Source organism: Triticum aestivum, chromosome 5A (genome assembly GCF_018294505.1).
Source record: "Triticum aestivum cultivar Chinese Spring chromosome 5A, IWGSC CS RefSeq v2.1, whole genome shotgun sequence".
Classification (NCBI taxonomy): Eukaryota; Viridiplantae; Streptophyta; class Magnoliopsida; order Poales; family Poaceae; genus Triticum; species Triticum aestivum.
In genome coordinates, this window is record NC_057806.1 from 586,299,719 (window position 1) to 586,320,456 (window position 20,738).

At 43.2% G+C, this 20,738-nt stretch overlaps 2 protein-coding genes and 1 pseudogene across 3 annotated transcripts; 1 reads left to right on the forward strand and 2 right to left on the reverse strand.

Annotated features, from left to right (window-relative positions):
* The first annotated feature begins 10,190 nt into the window (after positions 1–10,190).
* Positions 10,191–15,042, forward strand: LOC123105016 (PHD finger protein ING2). 2 transcript variants are annotated; one of them, XM_044526975.1, is made up of 8 exons: positions 10,191–10,413; positions 10,510–10,581; positions 10,840–11,030; positions 11,904–11,967; positions 12,100–12,362; positions 12,483–12,521; positions 13,611–13,729; positions 14,768–15,042. In XM_044526975.1, the coding sequence occupies exons 1-7, from the start codon at positions 10,368–10,370 to the stop codon at positions 13,710–13,712; spliced, it is 777 nt and encodes a 258-aa protein (XP_044382910.1). In that variant the 5' UTR covers positions 10,191–10,367; the 3' UTR covers positions 13,713–13,729; positions 14,768–15,042. The 2 variants fall into 2 exon arrangements, with proteins under 2 accessions (XP_044382910.1, XP_044382909.1); XM_044526974.1 differs by having other exon boundaries at positions 10,244–10,581.
* A 185-nt stretch (positions 15,043–15,227) lies between these two features.
* LOC123105015 (protein NDH-DEPENDENT CYCLIC ELECTRON FLOW 5) lies at positions 15,228–16,735 on the reverse strand. Its single transcript, XM_044526973.1, has 2 exons — positions 15,609–16,735; positions 15,228–15,512 (listed from the first exon to the last, which is right to left on the reverse strand). Exons 1-2 carry the CDS (start codon positions 16,629–16,631, stop codon positions 15,321–15,323), a joined length of 1,215 nt encoding a protein of 404 aa, XP_044382908.1. The 5' UTR covers positions 16,632–16,735; the 3' UTR covers positions 15,228–15,320.
* A 765-nt stretch (positions 16,736–17,500) lies between these two features.
* The window catches only part of LOC123105017 (rust resistance kinase Lr10-like), a 34,676-nt pseudogene continuing 31,438 nt past the window's right edge, over positions 17,501–20,738 (reverse strand).

Genomic DNA, 20,738 nt, shown 5'->3' on the forward strand with positions numbered 1-20,738 from the left:
GCGGCGGAGATCGGCGGAGGAGTTGGATCCTACGGATTTGTTATCCGTGGTTAACCGACAAAAATAAACCGTGGATTGAGGACGAGAAAAAACCGTGGGAGGTGGGACTAAAAAAGTCTGGAAGCGAGACTACCAACTGCTCCCTTAGGAGTAGAGATTGCCACCCATTCTTAGAATCTACATGTTTAGGTGGTAACGAAACAAAAAAAATTATGCCATAAGCATATGGAACTTATATTGTCCAGGACGATGGGGTGTAGTTCTATTTATTGGAATTGGACCACATAGGAAGATCATTTTCCTCTGCTGGGTTCTAACACTGCTGTTATTTTTGTGTTGTCCCTGACTATGTGTTGTTCTATATTTGGTGCAGGAGCTAAGGTGTTGCCAGTCCCTCTCCTTTGTTACTAAAGCTACTAATGTTGTTTGCGGTGCTGAATTTACTCTCTGGCTGGTGATCATTTTTTATTTGATGCCCATATCTTAACCATTTTGTATTTGCAAGATCACTCCTAGCAGAGAGATGATTTTAAGGATACTTTGGTCAAAGGAGAATGTTGACAAAAACATTGAACACGAGGAGCTTGCAACCATGATGGAGGATACAGTGGGGGCGAGAAGGTTTGTGCATTGTTTTTTGAACACAAACTAATATGTAGCTACTAGGAATATGACTGGATCACTAAATGGTGTTACTTTGTTTTTGCACCCAGAATCATCTTTGCATGGTTCTCTTACCACCCTGCCTCTGAGCTCCTGAAGAAAGATAGCTGAGAGAGATGGTAAAGTTACTTATACATGTCTTGCTTCTTAAACATTTTAGCATTTACTGAAGATGTGCTGATTTCGAAATGCTGCTGAACCAATTATGAACAAACACTATTTGCTAAACATCTTGTAATGCTTGTCCAATGATATACTTCATTTGATGCCTCAAGAAAAAAGTGAACACATAGGATCCTATGCCAAAGGATGAGGAGGAAGTGGCGAAAGAGGGTGCATGGAGGAGGACATGTATATGGAGGAAGCTGATCTGATGGCTGCAAAGATTGAAGGAGAAGGCTAGCACAGGACACATTTTGGTGCGTCTAGACAGGCACATCGCGAGGCAAACCTTTGGGGGATTTAAGTGAGCGTGGTTCTGTTTTTTCCTCCCTTCAATGACTAAAGATAGATGATTAGGGAAATTTTATCAATTACCATGGATTATGGCCCATTTTGAATAGCGTAAAACAAACGTGATATCTTGAGGCTCTCATACTTTCAATTGTCCAACCACATGTTTAATGATGATAGCTGCTAATAGGTGAAAAAACGTATTAGGTAGGAATGATTTGGCTTTTGCGCACTAAGAATTTCGAAGAATGTGAGAAAACTATTGACATTGCATCATCTCCCCTTCATCACCCATTTTAAGATTCTGTGATTAATCTACTACCTTGGCTGAGGGGATATCTTTTTTTCTTCTAACAGATGGAGGGTCCCAAAGGACCTACAAGAACATTGATGATAGAGGTGAGGATCATAGATTATTGAGTTTGTATGGGTGAGGGGACTGGGATCAGGTGACATGCACGGTGACATGCGGTCCAAATTCAAGTTTAAAAATTGCGAAAAAATCTGAAAAAAATCAAGCATGTTCACAGCACATATTAGGATAACCCCTAAAAATTTCAGATCAAAATTCGAAATATACATCGAGAAATAAAAAAGAAAAACTCAGATGTGAATAGTCTACAAAGAACCATTCGAGAACTATTCATGACAGATTAGCTATTCACATCTGAGTTTCTTTTTTTTATTTCTCGATGTATGTTTCGAATTTTGATCTGAAATTTTTAGGGGTTATCTTAATATGTGCTGTGAACATGCATGATTTTTTAGATTTTTTCGCAATGTTTAAATTTGAATTTGGGCCGCATGTCACCTGATCCCAGTCCGGGTGAGGGATGACACCTTGAATTCTTTATGATTTGACGTGTGTGATCTATGATGTTGGGAAAGAGAGCAAGCTGAAAAACTGGCTAAATGGTGCTTGTTGTTTTGGTTTTATACATCATTTTGTTGACTCCGTAGCAACGCACGGGCATCCAACTAGTTCAATGTAAAGTTTGCTGAGATTTAAGTCGACATGTTTCGCTAGAGGGTTGGTGGTTTACATGGGCATGGTGCAAACTGTTAGGATTTAATTAATAATGTTATTAAGGAGATAATCATCTCTTGTGTAACTGCACTGCGTTGGCAATCTGGCAACAGTCATGACGGTTCCCTCGTTCCCCATCGAGTGGACGCGCCCCTCCGCTTGCGTCCCCTCCAATTGTATATAAGGACTGATCATCAATGAAATTGATCCCGATTGGATTCATTTTACATCTCTCTCGTTTTTACTCATATCACGTTATCAGTACTTTTGCTCTCCGTTGAGAGAAAGGCCACACGAGAGGAGCGAAGCGTTGACGCTGCGACCAAGCCATTGACGAATTGGCATCGGCGGCAAGATGAGCGCACACACGACGGCGCTCCAGCCAGCCCCGTCTCCTTACGGAACGACGGCGGCACACCGCGGAGGTGCAAAACGGGACGACCGCTCCCCATCGGTCTGTCGACTCCCAGACTCCCAGTGCGCGCTCATGGCGCTGCTACAGGCCACCGGCTGCAAGACGCGGCAGCGGACGCTCAAAGCACTTCTCCTTCCGATAAAGAAGAAGGGAATAAAGCTAAAGGATTTGCTCATCTTATCATCTCGTAATCAACCAATTGATTATTTTCTATGTACATCTATGCACTCACGGGAATTGATTTGTACCAGAAGAAGGAACCATCACATGCCCGCCGTTTTGGGCATCGTCGAACGACGGGCCGTATCGTTTGGTGTGTGGCGGAGGCGTCCTCCGGTGCTCCACTAGGACGCACAAACTTGAACACGACCATCGAACTGGAAGGCGAGACGACCTGGCGCGGCGGCTCTGCATCGACCAACGGCGACTCCGCGCGGTTGCTGGTGTGGAGATGCGGTTCTAAGACAGCGCGGCACGGTGACGGAGCACGGCGCTGCGTGGCGTCGGCGAAGACGACTGGCGCACGGCCGAGGCCCTCTGGCCGACGCGCGGGACGGTTGACGCACAAGGCAAGGCGGCGGGCATGACCTCCTGGCCCGGATCTTCACTTCAGGTCTCATCGGCGGCGATTGGCAACGGCGTCGAATGAAGTAACGGAGGTCCTACCCGACGCGGTGCGGTGGCGTAGCGCGCGGCGTCGGCACAACGCGTAGCGACACTGCTATAGGCATAGCAGAGCGGCAAGGCGCTGTGAAGCGAAGCACCGAGGCGGCCAAGTGGTACTCACACACAGTAAGGCCAAGGCCGGCGACGCGGCCGCCGGCGGCGTCCGTAAGTGCAAATATGCATGCAATGCATGTATGCGATCAATCGTCCGGCTAATTAGCATGTGCTAATTAGGTTCCTTAACCACATGCATGATCTAATTCACATGACAGCATGCAACCAGCAACCCTATACACGTACATGAGGTTCTTGTACACCTTTTATCAGAAGGGCTCCGGTTATATGATAATCCGATGAAAGTCCGTGATGTTTGCAGCCAAGTCATGATTAGCTCATGGACTTTGCAGTTCTGCAACCGGGCTTATTGTTTTGAGCACTTTAACCATCTGGGTGTGGTTATTTTGACTGATAGAAGTGGTGGTTGGATAGGGTTAACCCTAACCGTTCACGCCCCGATCTTGTTGAAAACAAGAGGGAAAAACGGAATAAAAGCTTAGGCTATGAGGTTTTGGCCCAGAACCAGTTTTATTCCTATGAGTTTTTACAGTAATTGACTGTATAATACTGTACCGTAAGCACATTAGGTACCAACATATATGTTCCGGCAATTTGTAAATTGCTATATGTTGATCAATGCACATGCATTTTTTTACAACATAATTAATTTACTTGGGAGTAAATTAATTGGACATGATGATTTCATGTATCATATGTTGATTTTTGCTGAGTTTGTCATTGATGGCATCAATGATCAAACCTGGGCATGAATGTCAAGATGAACTTGGCAACCCAGAATCTCAATTTCCTATAGCCACACCTGCTCAGGGGCTCCTGCTACAACCGATATACCGTAGAATGTTATTCGGTCTGTGACAACATACAACTCTGTTGTGCATCAAATCAACTGAAAGTTGAGACTCTACAATAGTGTGGTTTCAGATGCCAGTCTCATTGAAATGCTTTCCACTTTCAATCCTTTTATTAGGATTTGACTAAACAATTTAATCAATGGTGAAGGAAAGTGGAGACATTATGAGAAGCAAAATATGAATGGAGCGTAAAAAGGCACAAGTCATTTCTTGGAGAATGACGAAGTCAGTAGCATCGGTTACTATACATGTGGTTATGCTACTCACAATGCAAGGAAATGTGATACTTCCACGCATTTGGTGGATCTGTACATGCATCAATTGGCTATGGGAAAGAGGCCCATGGGAACAAGTGTGAATCTTACTTCACTTGACATAACAGAATTCCCAATGGTTGAAAGTCCCCATACGTTCCTTGAAACATGGGCAACCAGAAGCATGCTCAGCAAAAGGAAGGTCCACTATTGAGTGTCGATGACAAGTTACTGGACTTCAATTTTAGTGACATATATGGAGACCGGGTTCAGTCTCTTTTGTCATGCACTGTAATGATGTCTATAGACATATTACATGTTGTGAAATAAATTATGTCCATCAACATAATATGATAGCTATGTCATCATACATGATGCTTGTTGTATGTCCTCTGACATATATGGTTTATGATGTATGTATTATTAACATATGAGTTCAATCGTATGTTGAAATTGGTTTCTTTCTTTTTAGAAACTTATGGAAATAGTCCAATTGAGAAGGAAATGTGTTAAGTAGAGACTGGGTCTACTAACATGATATTTAGGGAGATTAACTATTTCCAAGCTCTTGATAAGAGTAATGGAAATATCATGACAATTGTTGGACGTGAGGGGGTAATTGTTGGCTCTGGTCAAGCCAAAATTACACTCCCTATGGGTACTACATGGTAATCATGGGTACATTGATGTATCTAGATTCTACTCGTACCTTGCTGAGTTATAAGGATATCCGCAATGGTTTCTATGTCGAAACTCATATAATGAGTGAGGTTGGAAACCTACTCATGACTCAACAAAAGGATTCGAATGAAATCCTAGAGTAAATGCTTCTCTATATTGTGGATTGTATTATACATATATTAAATTGGATACGCATTGGCGTATAAGATAATTTTCTAGAATCTTGAGAAGTTCAAGATATGGCATGATTGCCTTGGTCATCCTGGTATTCGGAGGATGAGAAAATTATTGATGGTTCAATTGGACACAATCTAACGGTGTGAATTTTCCAAATTCACTGGATTATGTATGCATGATGTGTGCAAACTGGGAAACTGATCGCAAGGCCATCTTATCTCATGAAAGAGGATGAGCCACTAGATTTCCTTGGATAGGAGATATATATGTGATCCAATTCAACCGTTATATGGAATATTTACATATTTCATAGTGCTTTTGGATGCATCAGTGAGATGGTACAATGTGTCTTACTTCCATAAGGAACCATGCTTTTACAAAGCTTATTGCTCAAATCATTAATTTGAGAGGAAATCATTCTGAGCAGGGGATAAGATCCATTAGAATGGATAATGCTGCGAAATTTAGTTCGTGAGCATTTGATGATTACTGCCTAGACTGAGGCATAACTGTGGAGCATATTGGTACTTTGTGTACATACCCAGATTGGTTTTGTGGAATCACTTGTCAAGACGATAAGTTGATAGCAAGATTGCTCCTACAGAATTGTAATCTCCCAACATCTAGTTGGGGACATTGCAGTTTTACGTACTGCATATACAAATTCGACGAACTGCATATTATATGGTCTCCCCATTGCAGTTAGGACGTGGAAATGAGTAAGTATTTCCCATCTACGATAATTTGGTTGTGTTTAATACAAACCGATGTCACCACCGCAACATACATTTATGGGCCCTCATAGAGAAATGGGGATCTATGTGAGGTACGATTCTCCGTCAATCATAAAATACCTGAAGTCTCTAAAAGGGGACTTGTTTATGGCCTGGTATGCTGATTGTATTTTGATGAGGACATATTTCCGGCATTAGGGGGAGATAAGAACCACATTGAATGCTGGGAAATAGAATGAGATGTGAATAGACATCTAGTCCTTAGATCCACGTACGAATGAATCTGAACTGGATGGTTCAGAAGATTATCAATTTGCAAAGTATCGCAAATAATCTGCCAGATGCATTTACTGAGTATAGGTGTCATAGAGTAAAATGTTCCCATAATGAATGTGCCAGAGAGAGTGGATGTGACCCATTGGTCCACTCGGCCACCAAATAGGGGGAGGAATCTGGACACATATGACAAGGTTTTAAAGAAACGTCCAAGTGGAATGAGGAATCCTCAAACAGTAAATGCAAGTCAACTATATGTTGACATTCAACCTAGGATTGAAAGACACCTGAAGGATGCTGGACACATCCAGGACCCAGCACGAGTGTGCACAAAAATATTGGTGTTGGGACATCGGAAGACCTTGACTCAATTGTTGTGGGAAATCACGGAGAGTCAAAAGGTGATGATGAAATCGCTACTATGTATATGGATTCACGAGAATCATATAATCAAGACTACATTATGTCAACATTTATTTTCACCTCGTGAATTGCAAAAGACCTTGGATTGGATCTAGAACTTAAGTCCATACATGGCTAAGTGTCTTGGACACTCTGGTTGATCCAAAGGAATGCAACAATTGAGGATGCACTCACTCTCAAGAAGAGGGGATATTGACCTGATCAGTAATATTCACTCATCTAAATGTGTTTCCAGGGGAGCACAGTTCGTTTTTGTTTATGAGAGGAATAAAAGCCAAGAGGTGGTGAGACATGAAGCGAGGCTTGTAGCACATGGGTTCACGCAGAGACCCATCATCATTTATGATGAAACATATTCTCCTATGAGTGGAATAACGTTCTGATATTTAATATCACTGGCAGTGAATAATGAATTTGTTTATCCTACTGATGGATGTTGTGACTGCATAGTTGTATGAGTCATTTGATTCGGATATCTCTATGATAGTTCCTGAGGGAACAAAGATTCCGAGTTTAATCGCAACATGTGTTGCGTAAAGCTTCAGAGGTCATTATGACTTGAAGTAGTCAGCAATGATGTGGTAGAACCGACTGAGTGAGTTCCTTTATTAGAAGGTTACTCAAACATTGATGATTGTTCATGTGTTCATCAAGAAATCCAAAGAGGGGTTTTGTACAATTTTTGTGTATGTTGATGATCTAGTATCATTAGAGCTACACAAGAGATACATGATATAATCATATCATCTTAAGACGGAATGTAAGATGTAAGATTTGGTTGAGACCAAACTTTGCTTGAGTTTGGAACTTCAGCGTATTCCTCCGGGAATACTTGTTCACCAGTCTACATTTATCCAAAAGATTGTTGAAAGTTCAACATGGATAAGTCATATCCATTAAAGAACTATGGTTTTGAGGTCTTTGGATTACTGGAGATAAGGACCAATTAAGGCCTAATGGTAGTGATGAAGAGATATTTGGACTTGAGTTTCAATATCACGGTGCAATGAGAGCACGGGTGTATCTAGCAAACTGCACCAGGCCTGGTATTTCATTAGCAGTAAATTTATTGGCTAGATACAATGCATCACTGATTAAAAGGCATTGGGTTGGTGTGAAGAATATTTTTAGGTATCTTCTGGACAACATAGATCTTGGTTTGTTCTATGAAAAAAAATCAAGATATGACCATAGTTGGATATTGTGATGCTGGGTATATATTAGATCCCCATAATCCTAGATCACAGACTGGTTTTTGTCTCCTCGAATAAAGGTGTGACCTTCTTTGGGAAGTCGAGAAGACATATTACAGTGACTGCATCCACTAATCATTATGAAATCATTGATTTGTATGAAGCATCTCATGAATGTATGTGACTTCACAGAAATGATGAACTTTGTTGAAAGTTCAAGTGGGACTGGTTGGTGGGAATCACCCACCATTATCTATGAAGATAATGTTTTGTCTGTATTACGTAGATGTAGACAGGTTATAAAGAGCAACACTAGAATGTGTATGGCTCTAAAAGTATTTTATTCCCCATGAGTTAAAGAAAGGTGGAAGATAAATATCTTGCAAATGAAGTCATGTGATAGCTTTGATGATTTATTTACAAAGTCTTTACCAAGTTCTTCATTCCAGAAATAAGTTAATAGAATTGGTTTGAGATGACTTTGTTATTTGCAAGGTTCAGGGGGAGTGTACTCCTGAACGATAACCTGTTCGGGATCTTCGGATCTTTTGTATTGCACTTTTTTCCTTTATGAGTTTTTCCTGAATGGTTTCTCATGAAAGGTTTTTAATGAGGCAATATTAATACAAGCATTGTGATATGTCATTTTCTCCTTATTTTCCCACTGGGTTTTGGAAGGAGTTTTTCATGGCATATTACGTATATCTCCTCATATTTTTCCCGCAGGGTTTTTGAAGAAGAGTATTTCAAGGATGATCATTCACAAGGACAGGCGAGGATTAGGGGGAGTGTTAGGATTTAATTAATAATGTTATTAAGGAGATAATCCTCTCTTGTGTAACTGCACTGCGTTGGCAATCTGGCAACAGTCACGACGGTTCCCTCGTTCCCCATCGAGTGGACGCGCCCCTCCGCTTGCGTCCCCTCCAGTTGTATATAAGGACTAATCATCAATGAAATTGACCCCGATTGGATTCATTTTACATCTCTCTCGTTTTCACTCATATCACAAACAACTTAAGTGCGAAGACGAACCGCAGTTGTAAAGATGATATGCAATTCGAGGCTTCATTGGGGCCAGGGGGCATTGCCCCCCCCCCCTATTTGTTTTACAAGCGTATGTGATATAGGTTTTTATTTTGAATGATAAATGCTTGATTAGGTAGCCGTGCGCAAGAGGTTTTATTAATTTGACCGATGCTAAATGTATCATTCTTTTTCTAGACACCAAATAGATGTGCTTACATTAAAAAGAATTAATGTTTAGTGCATGTCTTTAGTGCTCCTCGTGTTGCTTCACTCTCCCGTGTTTTGCGGGAAGATACCATTCATGTTTGCGTCACAACTAATATGTGTCGTATGTAAAGATGGGAGTTTGCCTTTCGCATGAGGCTTAAAATTTTCCTAAGACAATATAAATACATGCTGTTTACTTTGAAACTAAGCATCCAAATCATGGATAAGTTTCACCATTGTATTTCAAGTGGCAGTGTCTTATGAACTTGACCCCTTTTGATACTTTTGGTGAAAAATTGTCGTTATTTGTGCTCCCTCTGTTTCTAAATATAGGTCTTTTTAGAGATTTCAATATAAACTATTAGAGTGTAGATTCTTCATTTTGCTTCATATGTAGTCCATATTGAAATCCCTGCAGACACTTATGTTTAGAAACGGGGGTATTAGTTGTGGTGTGTTGATGATGCTATAACTCGACATAGCCGGTAGCATTCGCTAATTTGTGCGCTTCTACCTATGATTTTCCTCTCATTATTTATAGGAAAATGGGTGTGTTGAATGCAGCACAATTTGTCATAGTGGGGAGTGGGCATTACGCCAAATGTTGCTTTTATGCATTGGTTTTAAAATTTATAAACTAAGTTGCTAGAGTCGATTTTGTTAGAGAAAAACCACCCCCACGACAAGTAATATGGATCGGAGGGACTACAAAAATCGCAACAAAATCAGGATTTATTTCAGGATTTCCGACCATGCGCGTTCAGTGGGAGTAGACGTTTCCATCGACTACGAAGCGTCCACGGTGATTTCTAAAATCTCAAGATGATATGCCGGCACAGCCCTCAGAGATGCTCATAAAGTTAGGATATGTGTGTGTGCGTTTATAGGAGTGAGTGTATGCGTGTTTATATGAGCGCTTGCGTTTATACCGTGTTAAAAAAAAGCAACAAAATCAGCGAAAACGCCCGTTAAAAATCCGGAGGCCCCCAGTTTAAAATAGAGTGAGCCCATGGATGGGGATTACGGGCGAAAATACAGGGCTTCCATCGTACGGCCCAGTGGCTCAGTGGCCCGTGCAAATCGTCTCCTAACCAGATTAATGACGTAATAATCATCCACCGGGAAAAAACTCTTCCCAGCGAGATTTCCCCACCCGTCTTCTTCCTCCGAAACCCTAATCCCCAAATCGGGGAATCGGACCCAGCCCGGCGCCGCGGAAAGCATCCCCCCATCGACCGGCATGGCGATTGCTCGCACTGGCGTGTACGTGGACGACTACTTGGAGTGTGAGATCGCCGGCTCCGATTTGTTTCCCTTTTCCTTTCCATTCGGGGTGCTTTTGGGCCTTTTGCCCTTATTACTGCTTCCGTATCGTTCCGCAGATTCGAGCACCCTGGCCGGCGACCTGCAGAGGATCCTCTCCACCATGCACGAGCTCGACGAGAGGGCCCATGGTGATGATTTTGCCACTCTCTCTCTTTTTTTTCCTTTGGGAATTTTTTTTCCATTTTGAGAATCTGATAAAAAAAAGGCATTGTGGAGAATGGATTTCGCTTTGCATCTTAACTCTGTAGTAATCTGGCCATGCTTTAATTGTCGGCCCCGAGATATAATCCCGCGAATGACAGGGGACTGGCTGTTGTATATGATGGTGGATGGTGCTTCTCAAGCTTGTTTTGTGATTTTGTGTCTTATATATTTTTGTGGTGCAGGCATTTTGGGTCAGACTAAAGGGCAGATCAAATTTCTCCTAGGGGTGCCATCCCATGGGTTCGACAGGCCAAACGTGGTGCATGATGAGAATGCCTCGGAGAACATGACGAGGGATATCGAAAATAGCCAGGACAATGCGCTTAGTCTCTGCACGGAGAAAGTGTTGCTCGCACGCCAAGCTTATGACCTGGTTCTGCTTCCTTCCTCTTTTTCTTCAAGTTGTCCTGTAGCTTAAAGAATTATGGATGCAAAACTTTTAACTAGTGCATCTACACATGTTATGTCATGTTTGGTAGTTATATTAGTTACTCCAGGGTTGCTACCCCCTGATTTAACTTGATCATTTTGTCCGGTAGTCCAAACTTGGTACAACAGCTTGCTTTTAACCTGGTTCTGCTTCCTTCCTTCAATTTGTAGTCCTGCAACATAATGGACCTATGGATATCAGTTAGTTCTCCCTGATGGAAATGTCGCTAGTGCCTACTGCCTCTGGACATTTAATTTAATTTCTGGTGGTTATCTTAGTTAACTCTTTGGTTGCCACTCCCAGGTCAACTTGATCATTTTGTACCAAACTTTAGACTTTGTACACTAATATGCAATTCTAGAAATTAAATTGGACTTCCAGAGTAACATATTAAATGCCAGACAAAACAGATAAAGATGTGGACCTCTGTAGTTAACATATTCTTAGTTGAGTTCTTAAAATTACAAGTTTTTTTGGAAAGAGTACCGAGTAATTAATACAAATTATTCAGCACCATGAAATTGAATTTGATATTTGTATTCAGATTAGAATATGAAAAGCCTGGTATTACTCGTGTGATGTACTACCCAGTTGTTTAATTGTCATATTGAAGCAAGAAGCCTAACACAAGATGCAAAACCTAACTCTGTAATTAACAATGCAACTCATTATCCTGACATAGAAATACAGAAGGGTAGTCGAGGATCCAAACCAATCTACAAACGGATGCACTTTTTTTGGCAGTTATCCCATCTGTTCAGTGTTAAATTTTTTATGGATATCTAACTATTAATTATCTTTGGCATTGTTATACAGATAGAGAGCCATATCAAACGTCTTGATGAAGACCTAGGCCAGTTTGCAGAAGATTTAAAGCAAGGTATAAGCAGTGATGTCATATTTTTTACTTGTTGATTAGGAATCCAGTATCGAATCTTCATCAAACAGAATATCAGATGCCATCTTCAATTTTTCCTCAAAAAGAACATTGATTGTTCTCTCTTGCTTGCAGAAGGAAAAATACCTCCAGATGAACCGCATATCCTTCCTCCAATGCCGGTGGGTGGCAGGGATGAAAGACGGAGGTCCAGTTTTAGTACACCCCAAGCAGCAAGGAAGTTTGTCAGAGAGAAGGAATGGGAGAGGGATAGGGAGAGAGGTATGGACTTCGACTTAATGCCCCCTCCAGGTAGCAGCAACAAGAAGGCCGTTGCATCTATGGATGTGGATCAAATGATTGATCCAAATGAACCGACATATTGTATATGCCACCAGGTAAGCTTGAAATTGATATATGTTCATGTTCCCGGTACATGCATTTGCATCAATATCTACATTGAGCATTTTTCTCATATGTTTGCTGAAAATATGTTCCTATTTTTAATTGATTTTCAGGTTTCATATGGTGATATGATTGCTTGTGACAATGAGAATGTAAGTTTTTATGGTGCTAATTAGTGATGCCTTATCTTCTGAGTTATCTGTGGAAGTTTAGCTTGTGTGTTGTAAATTACTAATATTTACCTTTATCAGGCCTAAGTAATGCTTTAGAGCTTTCCAAACTTATTCTATCGCTTTTTGAACAATGATGTTGTGGCTGGACTGGTGGTTATCATCTCATGCTTGTAGTTTTTTCTCTTGTCATCCAGAATGAGGATTATGTGCTCACTGTTTTACTCTTGTTACTAGGATGTAACATCGGGCCCAGCAATGTATATGCTTGCTTGCATTCTCTAGAACTCATTGCAATTTCTAGATATTGTATAACATGAGCAGTTAGAAGTTAGTTCTGCATTTTACAAGCTAACAGCGGAATAGAATTAGTGGTCAATGCGCTGGAAATTTTTACTGTAATTCCTCCGGTACAGTTTAAAGGAATTCGTTCATAGAATTAAGTCATAGCGTAGCCTTCAAGCCTAGTGGTACAATTTCCATAATTTTAGTACCTTTCTGATACCCTGTTCTATTATGTTTATCCATTATCACCAATACCTCCCCTCACGACAACTAACTATTAGTTTCATTTTACAAATCCCCGCCTTGTTCTATTAGTTTTATTCATTATCACAAATATCTGCCCTAGCAACAAAATAAATTTGTAAGTATTCATTGCAATACTTACCCCCTGTGGCCTATCAAATTGAATACGTCTCTTTACATGCAATGTTAGCTTGGGACTCTGAATTTTTATGATGCACCGGATACTATTGGTAAAACAGATAAAGAAACCTTCACAATCATCCAAGATTGAACAGAAACATTTGTTAACAATTCATTGTCGTATATCATATTGGTGCATCAATCCTCATGATCATGTGCAATGCTCTATGGACTATGCTAGAAACTACAATCGCCGAAGGAAAAACATTAGATAAAAGGCACAATGGAGCCTTATAAAGTAGTGTCTTGCACTATCACTTTTGAAGTGCCGATGCTTGTCATCGTATGATTTACATTTTGGGTTTGTTATATGAACGTCATCCATCTTTACCGATTGCTAACTTTTTATATGCTTGCCAACAGTGTGAAGGAGGCGAATGGTTCCACTACTCGTGCGTTGGTCTGACACCTGAAACCAGATTCAAAGGGAAATGGTTTTGCCCAACTTGCAGGAATCTTCAATGAGAGGTTCTCCTAAATTGGTAAGAGGCAATACTACCAACCTCTTTAAATCTGTAGAAATCTTAGCTTACCTTATCACGTAAATTGCCAAATAAAGCTCATCTTCCTGTATAAAATGTGAATTTGTATAACCGTGTTATAAGCAAGTAGTAATTCCACAGATTAATAGATTCATACTATTAGTGCAAACTTTCCTTTTCAGAAAACAAATCTAACTTCGTCCTTCAAAACCTCGAAATAGCCCTACACTACAAATATGCCCCCCCTCTCCCCAATACACACACTTCAAATTTTGCAGTTTTGTATACCTTACATGTAGAACATGGGGGAAGGACAGGGCTGGCGTAGTGGTGAAGTACTCCCCACTTGTGCCAAGAGGTCCTGGGTTCGATGCAGCCTCTCTGCATTGCACTGCGCAGGGGTAAGGCACTAAGATTTGCCTCATATAATCCTTCCCTAGAACCCCACCTTGTGTGGGAGCTTCTAGCACCGGGTCTGTTTATTTTATTTTTACATGTAGCTCGTGGGGAGGGCAGGTGCGCCAAAAAGGGGACGCGCCAAATAAGCAAAGGCAGAAGTTTGTACAACAGACCCAAGGCACCGATAGTGTACAGCTAGAATTAAGCTTATCCAGAGACATATCAACGAATCATGATTGTTAACTAACATACATGGTATATGTAACACTCACTGCAATTTCACATAAAAGGCCCTATAGTTAATTACCGAGCATAAGCTATTGAGAAAAACACCCACATGACATCCTTCTTTACCACTCTCTTCAAAATCTAATAGCCCGCGACTGGAATTCAATACTCCCTCCGTATCAAAACGTAAGACATTTTTGACAGCCAGTGTCAAAAAACGTCTTATATTTTGATACAGAAGGAGTACCTTGGTAGTCAATCGCCGCATGCTTTAATCATTTTCTCACATGTACCTGCAGTCGCGTTCAAGTAGCGTCCCTTGAAGTCAGCCTCTTGTCATCGGGATAATTCTTGGGTCGTTTCAAGAAAGCTTCTTTCTCCCTTAATAACTATTTAACGTTTGCTTGCCAGTGTTGATGAGGCGAGCGGTTCCAGTCGGTCCAGACTTTGCCCAACATGCAGGACTCTTCAACACAAGGCTCTCAGAAGCTTTTCTTGGACAGGAGGATACCAAATGGTACATGTTTCAATTTGTAAGGAGGCTTTTACTTACAGTGTGGTCTTATTTTGGTAATAATGTATATGCTGGAGAGAACGCAACTGTTCTGTAGAAGGATAAAAACGCTTGGCGTGTTCTGTTGTTGTATCTTGTTGCTGCAAATAATCTGTCATAGTTCCGGATGTCAGTAACCTGTAAACCATTTACTTTGATCGTGAGCGTCATCGCAACCTTTGCTCGCATGATTCTGCTCCTGAGCACCATTGTCTGCTGCATCTCTGTTGAGCTGAAGGTGCAGCAGCATATGCACTTCTCCAGCACACATTGTATTAAATTATTGTGTAACTACAACTGCAAAGCCTACTGATCTCCTTGTTTCACATGTGTATTTTCTTGCTCATGAGCAATAGTATTATTGCTGCAGTATTATCTACAAATGATGTGATACATCCAGACAAGCTATGCCTACAGGTTTGGGTTGCGGATGCACTGCGCCCCATGCCACGTAGCTCCTGGCGGCAGCACCACGGGCTCCAGCATGGCAGGCCCGATGCACACGTAGGCGAACTTGCCGTACCACTCGTACTTGGATCCCGGGCTGAAGACGTACAGCTCCTCGAACCCTCTCCTGCTCAGGCAAACCGAGTTCCTCCGGCCCTGCACCAAAACATCAATGAATTCACAAGAATTAATCAGTTTTTCAGTTCAGTTTTGATCTTTCATTCCTTCTTCAGTTTTGCATTTGTCATGTACCCTGTCGATGACGGTGAACTCCCTGGGCGCGTGCCGGTACACCCGGCACAGCTCCGCCGTCAGGTGCTTGTAGTTGTCGTCCTCCTCGCCGTCCGGCTCCGGTGCCCCCCTCGGCGAGCTCTGCCCGCCCCCGCCGCCGGAGAGGAGCATGTCCAGCCCCTTGCTGACCCAGCGCGGCTGCGGGGATGACGGCATGGAGTAGTAGTCCGGGGGGAGGATGCTGAACTCGGACAGCAGGGGCTCCCTGCCGCGGTAGTCCGAGCCCTGGAGCCCCACGGCGTAGGTGGCGTCGGGCGTGCTCACGCGCAGGTGGTTGCACACGGCGCCCGACAGCGCCGCGGCCGACGGCGACGACGCGGCGTTCGTCACCGTGTACTCGGACGCCAGCGCCTCCGGCTGCAGCGTCACCACGCACCTCGCCTCCGCCCCGTCCCCGCTCCCCGGCGGCTCCACGGACACCAGCTCCACCGAGATGGACCCCGTGGGGCCTCCCCTCACGTCGCGGAGCGACCACGCCCCGCCCGGCGACCACCACGACGGCGCCTCGCCGGCAACGGCAACGGTGCGCGCACACCGGAAGTCCATGGACACGCCGCCGCGGATGACGGGGCGCCCGCCGGGGCCCTCGCCGACGGTGGTGTGGAGCACCTCCGTGGCGGCGCCGTGCCACATGGCCGGCTTGTAGGACGTGACCAGCCCGCTGGGCAGCAGCAGGTGCGCCGCGCTGCCGTTGCGCACCGCCATCTTCACGGCGCAGCTGTCGCCCACGGCCTCGAAGGTGACGCCGTGGCCGGAGAACTCGGCGGCCAGGTACTCCGCGTTGGGAGGAGGGAAGGGCGCCGCCGCCGTCGCCGACGATAACGCATGCGCTGCAGTCGCGAGCCGTGCCCTCTGGCCGCCGCCGCCGCCGATTAGCCTCGAGGAGCTGAAGAAGGTGATGGTGCTGTGCTTCCATGAGCTCGGTCGAGGAGCCGGGGTGGCATGGCCATGGGCAGTGGCGGCAGTTGGAGCGCGGAAAGCCATGGCCGATTCTGGCGAGTGGCACTGCGGTAGCCTTATCTGCACTGCAACTTCTTTTTTCCTTCGGCTTTGAGATTTTTTTGTGTGCCCTCTTCGATATTTTGAATCGTTTTTCCTTTCATTTTTTATAGATATAAAAACAATGGCAATGTTAACTAGCTGACGTTCGCTCGGGGTGAGATCCCAATGGATGCCTCCAGAGCCGCACGATCCAGATCCAAAGGATGACAGTAATTGACGAAAATTGCATTAAAAGTAAAGAACTGCCATGTTTTTTCTGAAAATTGTCACCCCCTAACAGTAAAATTGCCACCCCACGAGTTCGCAAATGTCATGCATGGCAGTGAACGTTCGCTGGGGATTAACATCCTAAAACAAAATAGCAGGAGGCAAGTATCTTTTTGCTGGACTAAAATGCTCTATGCCGACTTTTTCACACGTTTCATGACACAGTTAAGGACAACAACACGGATGATTAGATAACCTGAAACGATCGAGATCCCTAGTTTTAATCGTTCACTAGATAAAAACTCAATTGAAAATCCTCTTGTGATTGTGGGATATGCATATACTCGTTTGTGCGAGCATCATCGAACATTACTCGAGTTCATTTGACTAGTCAAAATCAAAATCACAGCAATGACATTTTCAACTACTTCAATGCACATCAAATCCAGTATTACAATATAATGGCTCATGAACTAGATCCGGACATCAGGTATGCTAGCTAACACACACACACACACACACAGTTGACTTGCCAATAATTTTTTTATACATGCTAGAAACCGTGGTACGGTAAAGAGCAATACACACATGAATCAACTATGTCCCGTGTAGTACCAATGGACTATGGTGATATATATCTCCATGTTTGTCTATGGCATGCGGTAATTTTCAGATGGGACAAATGGCTTAGGGGGCATCTGCAGATTCTGTAAGCTTCCAGTTAACATATTTACCACCTTTGTCATTGATGGCCGGCTTCTTGGGTTCCACTGAATACACCAAAGTGCCACGATTGCCAGCTGTCTCGCCTTTTCTTTCCCTTCTGGTGTCACTTCCAAAGTAAGCACCAGTTCCTCTCCAGTGATTACTTTCTCGTAGATCCACTCCGGGAGGTATTCCTGGTTCTGGCTCTCGGTACTTGGGTCTGAGTTCCTCCGTCCACTTACCATTTCTAACACCAACATGCCGAAACTGTAAACATCCGACTTGTAGGATATCCCACCAAAGTTCCTAGAGTAAATCTCTGGTGCGATGTACCCCATAGTGCCTCTTGCTGCGGTCAACGTGATGATGCTTTGATCCCTTGTACACAATTTTGCAAGGCCGAAGTCTGAGATCTTCGGGTTGAAGTTGTAGTCCAATAAGATATTGTGAGGCTTGATGTCGAAGTGGAGTATGCGTTGGTTGCATCCTTGATGTAAGTACTCCATTCCTCTAGCAATGCCTAAAGCAATATCTAGCATTTTGTCCGGTACCAGGAGTTCTTGAGAAATAATAGAATTACCTGAGAATATATATTTCTCCAATGAATCTTTAGGCATGAATTCATAAATAAGAGCCCTTCTTGTCCCTTCAGAGCAAAAGCCAAGGAGTCGGACAATGTTTGTATGGTGGATTCTCCCAATAGTTGCAACTTCATTGATGAATTCCTGCCCTTCTCCATTAGAGTTCTCAAGCATCTTGACGGTGACAGGAACCCCATTTGGTAGCTCACCTTTGTACACGCTTCCATATCCACCATGTCCTAATTTATCCTTGAAGCGTCTCGTTATCTTTTTAATTTCGGAGAAAGTGTACCTTGTTGGTTTTGATGTATCATATGTCTTGAGAAACATTTCGACTTTCAAGTGTATCTCTTCGTTGTATCTTGTTTTCAGTGAAAGATAAAGAGCAGTGGCCACCATCAACAGAAGAACAACAAATGCGGCCACCGATGATGTAGCTGAATACATGGAAACCAACATATTCATTAGGGTTGGGAGCCATCACTTTAGTAATTGTAATGGGGATGGTACAAGGTAAGAGTGAGAGTAACTAGTAACTACTTCATGCTTAGCACATAAATAGTGTATTTTCTTCCTTTGTTTTTTGAATAAAAGTAAAATGTCGATTGGAGCAGTACCTGCAATGACTTTGACACATGAACCTGCAAATAGCAAAGAAGAGAATACAATTTGGTTATTTGTTTATATGTAGAAGGGAAATTAACTACTCCCTCCGTTCACTTTTGTAAGGCGCGGAAGGAGATTTCCGACAGCCTCCAAAAATCGCTAATGGACAACAATACCCTTCGATCAATTTGAAATTCAAAAACCATCGGGATCGCTTCGCCAAGTGCGTCGCCTCCCAGCGCGTCGCCGGCTCGCCGCACACCTCGCCGCCCAGCTTCTCCCTGCCCACCTCGCCCAGATTCTCCTCGCCAGGATCTCCTCCCTTCCCACCTCGCCCAGATTCTCCTCCGCCCAGGATCTCCTCCTCCCTGCCTAGCTTCCTGCTCATCCAGGAACCTCGCTGCCGACCCCAGGAGGGCACCTCGCCGGCCGCCGGCCCCAGCAACACTTCGCCGGCAAGCTTAAGCTCGCCCAGAACCACCTCCCTTCTTCCCCGTGTCGCCAGAAGGTCCAGCTCACCGGGGGCCAGGGGAGAAGATCAGGAGCTCCTCTCATGCGTGACCACCTCCAGGCTCGGTGCTCCTTGCCGGCTTGTCCCCTGGCAACAGTAGCAGATCCTCAACTGTAGCTCCTTCCCTTCGATAGCAGATCCTCAACAGAAGAAACAACAACAGATCATTGGCCCTCAATAGAAGCAACAGCAGCAGATCCTCAACATCGACAGTAGCAAATCACTGGCCCTCAACAGAAGCAACGGCAGCAGATCCTCAATAGCAATAGCAGCAAATCGTTGGCCCAATTGCAAGCATGGTAGTCCCAGACCTCAATTTCACTCCACCAAAGAAGGCAACGAAGAACCTGAAGAAGAAGGCAACAATGCTGGTCAAAATTCAGGTATAATTTCTTCCAATCTTGCATCAAATTATGCCTCAGAGAAGTAACAGAGAAGGGATTGCTAAGATTGAATAGTGCATATGAGGAAGCTTCATTTTGTTCACATGTTATTCAACACTACTACGCTATGGAGTAGTAAAGTGGCTAAATCAAATGAAATGGATATCACAGTCTTCTCTATGGAAGGCTGGAAAAGATTACTCCACTAGAATGGAGTAATTAACATTTTAGTGGAATAAGCAAATTTGTTGTTGCCTTTCTTTCTTTCTGTATGGAGTAATTAAAATGACAACAAAGAAATGTCATGGTACACAAGGCATACTAGAAAGAAGGAGATAATGCAAGCAACATTAGTTTCAGCAAGCAACATTTACATTTATATTTCCAGCAACCAATTTGTAATATTCTTGCAATAATTAATTTTATTATTCTATTGCTATTGTAGGAGTACAAAGGCAAAGGAATTGGCTCACTGATGCACAAAGATATGCCGCTTACATGTCCTTGGAAACCCTCCATAAGAGTAGAGGAGGCAAGTTCAAGAGAACTGATAAGAAGGATGTGGCTGCAATATTTGGAGCACATGTTCGAGTTATTCAAAGAATATGGGAGACGGCAATGAAACAGAAAGGCCTTGGTCAGGAGGTGGATGTTTCAAACAGAAGAAAGGAAAATTGTGGAAGAAAATCTTATGATGATATCCTATCTCTCATTCCGACAATTCCCTTAAACAAGAGGTCAACTATTCGATCTCTAGCCAAGGCACTGGGTGTAAGCCCTACTACACTATACAAGAAGTTCAAGTTGAACAAGATAAGGAGACACTCCAACAGGGTTAAGCCGATACTGACAGAGAAAAATAAAAGAGATAGGGTGGATTTTTGCCTCTCTATGCTAGATGAGGCAACATTAGGAGATGTAAGCCCAAGTTTCAGGAGTATGCATAATATTGTTCACATCGACGAGAAATGGTTCTCCATGACCAAGAAAAAAAGGAACTACTATCTGCTGCCTGACGAAGAGGACCCGGAAAGACCTGTCAAAAACTCTATTGGAAAAGTGATGTTTCTCACAGCGGTAGCAAGACCACGGTTTG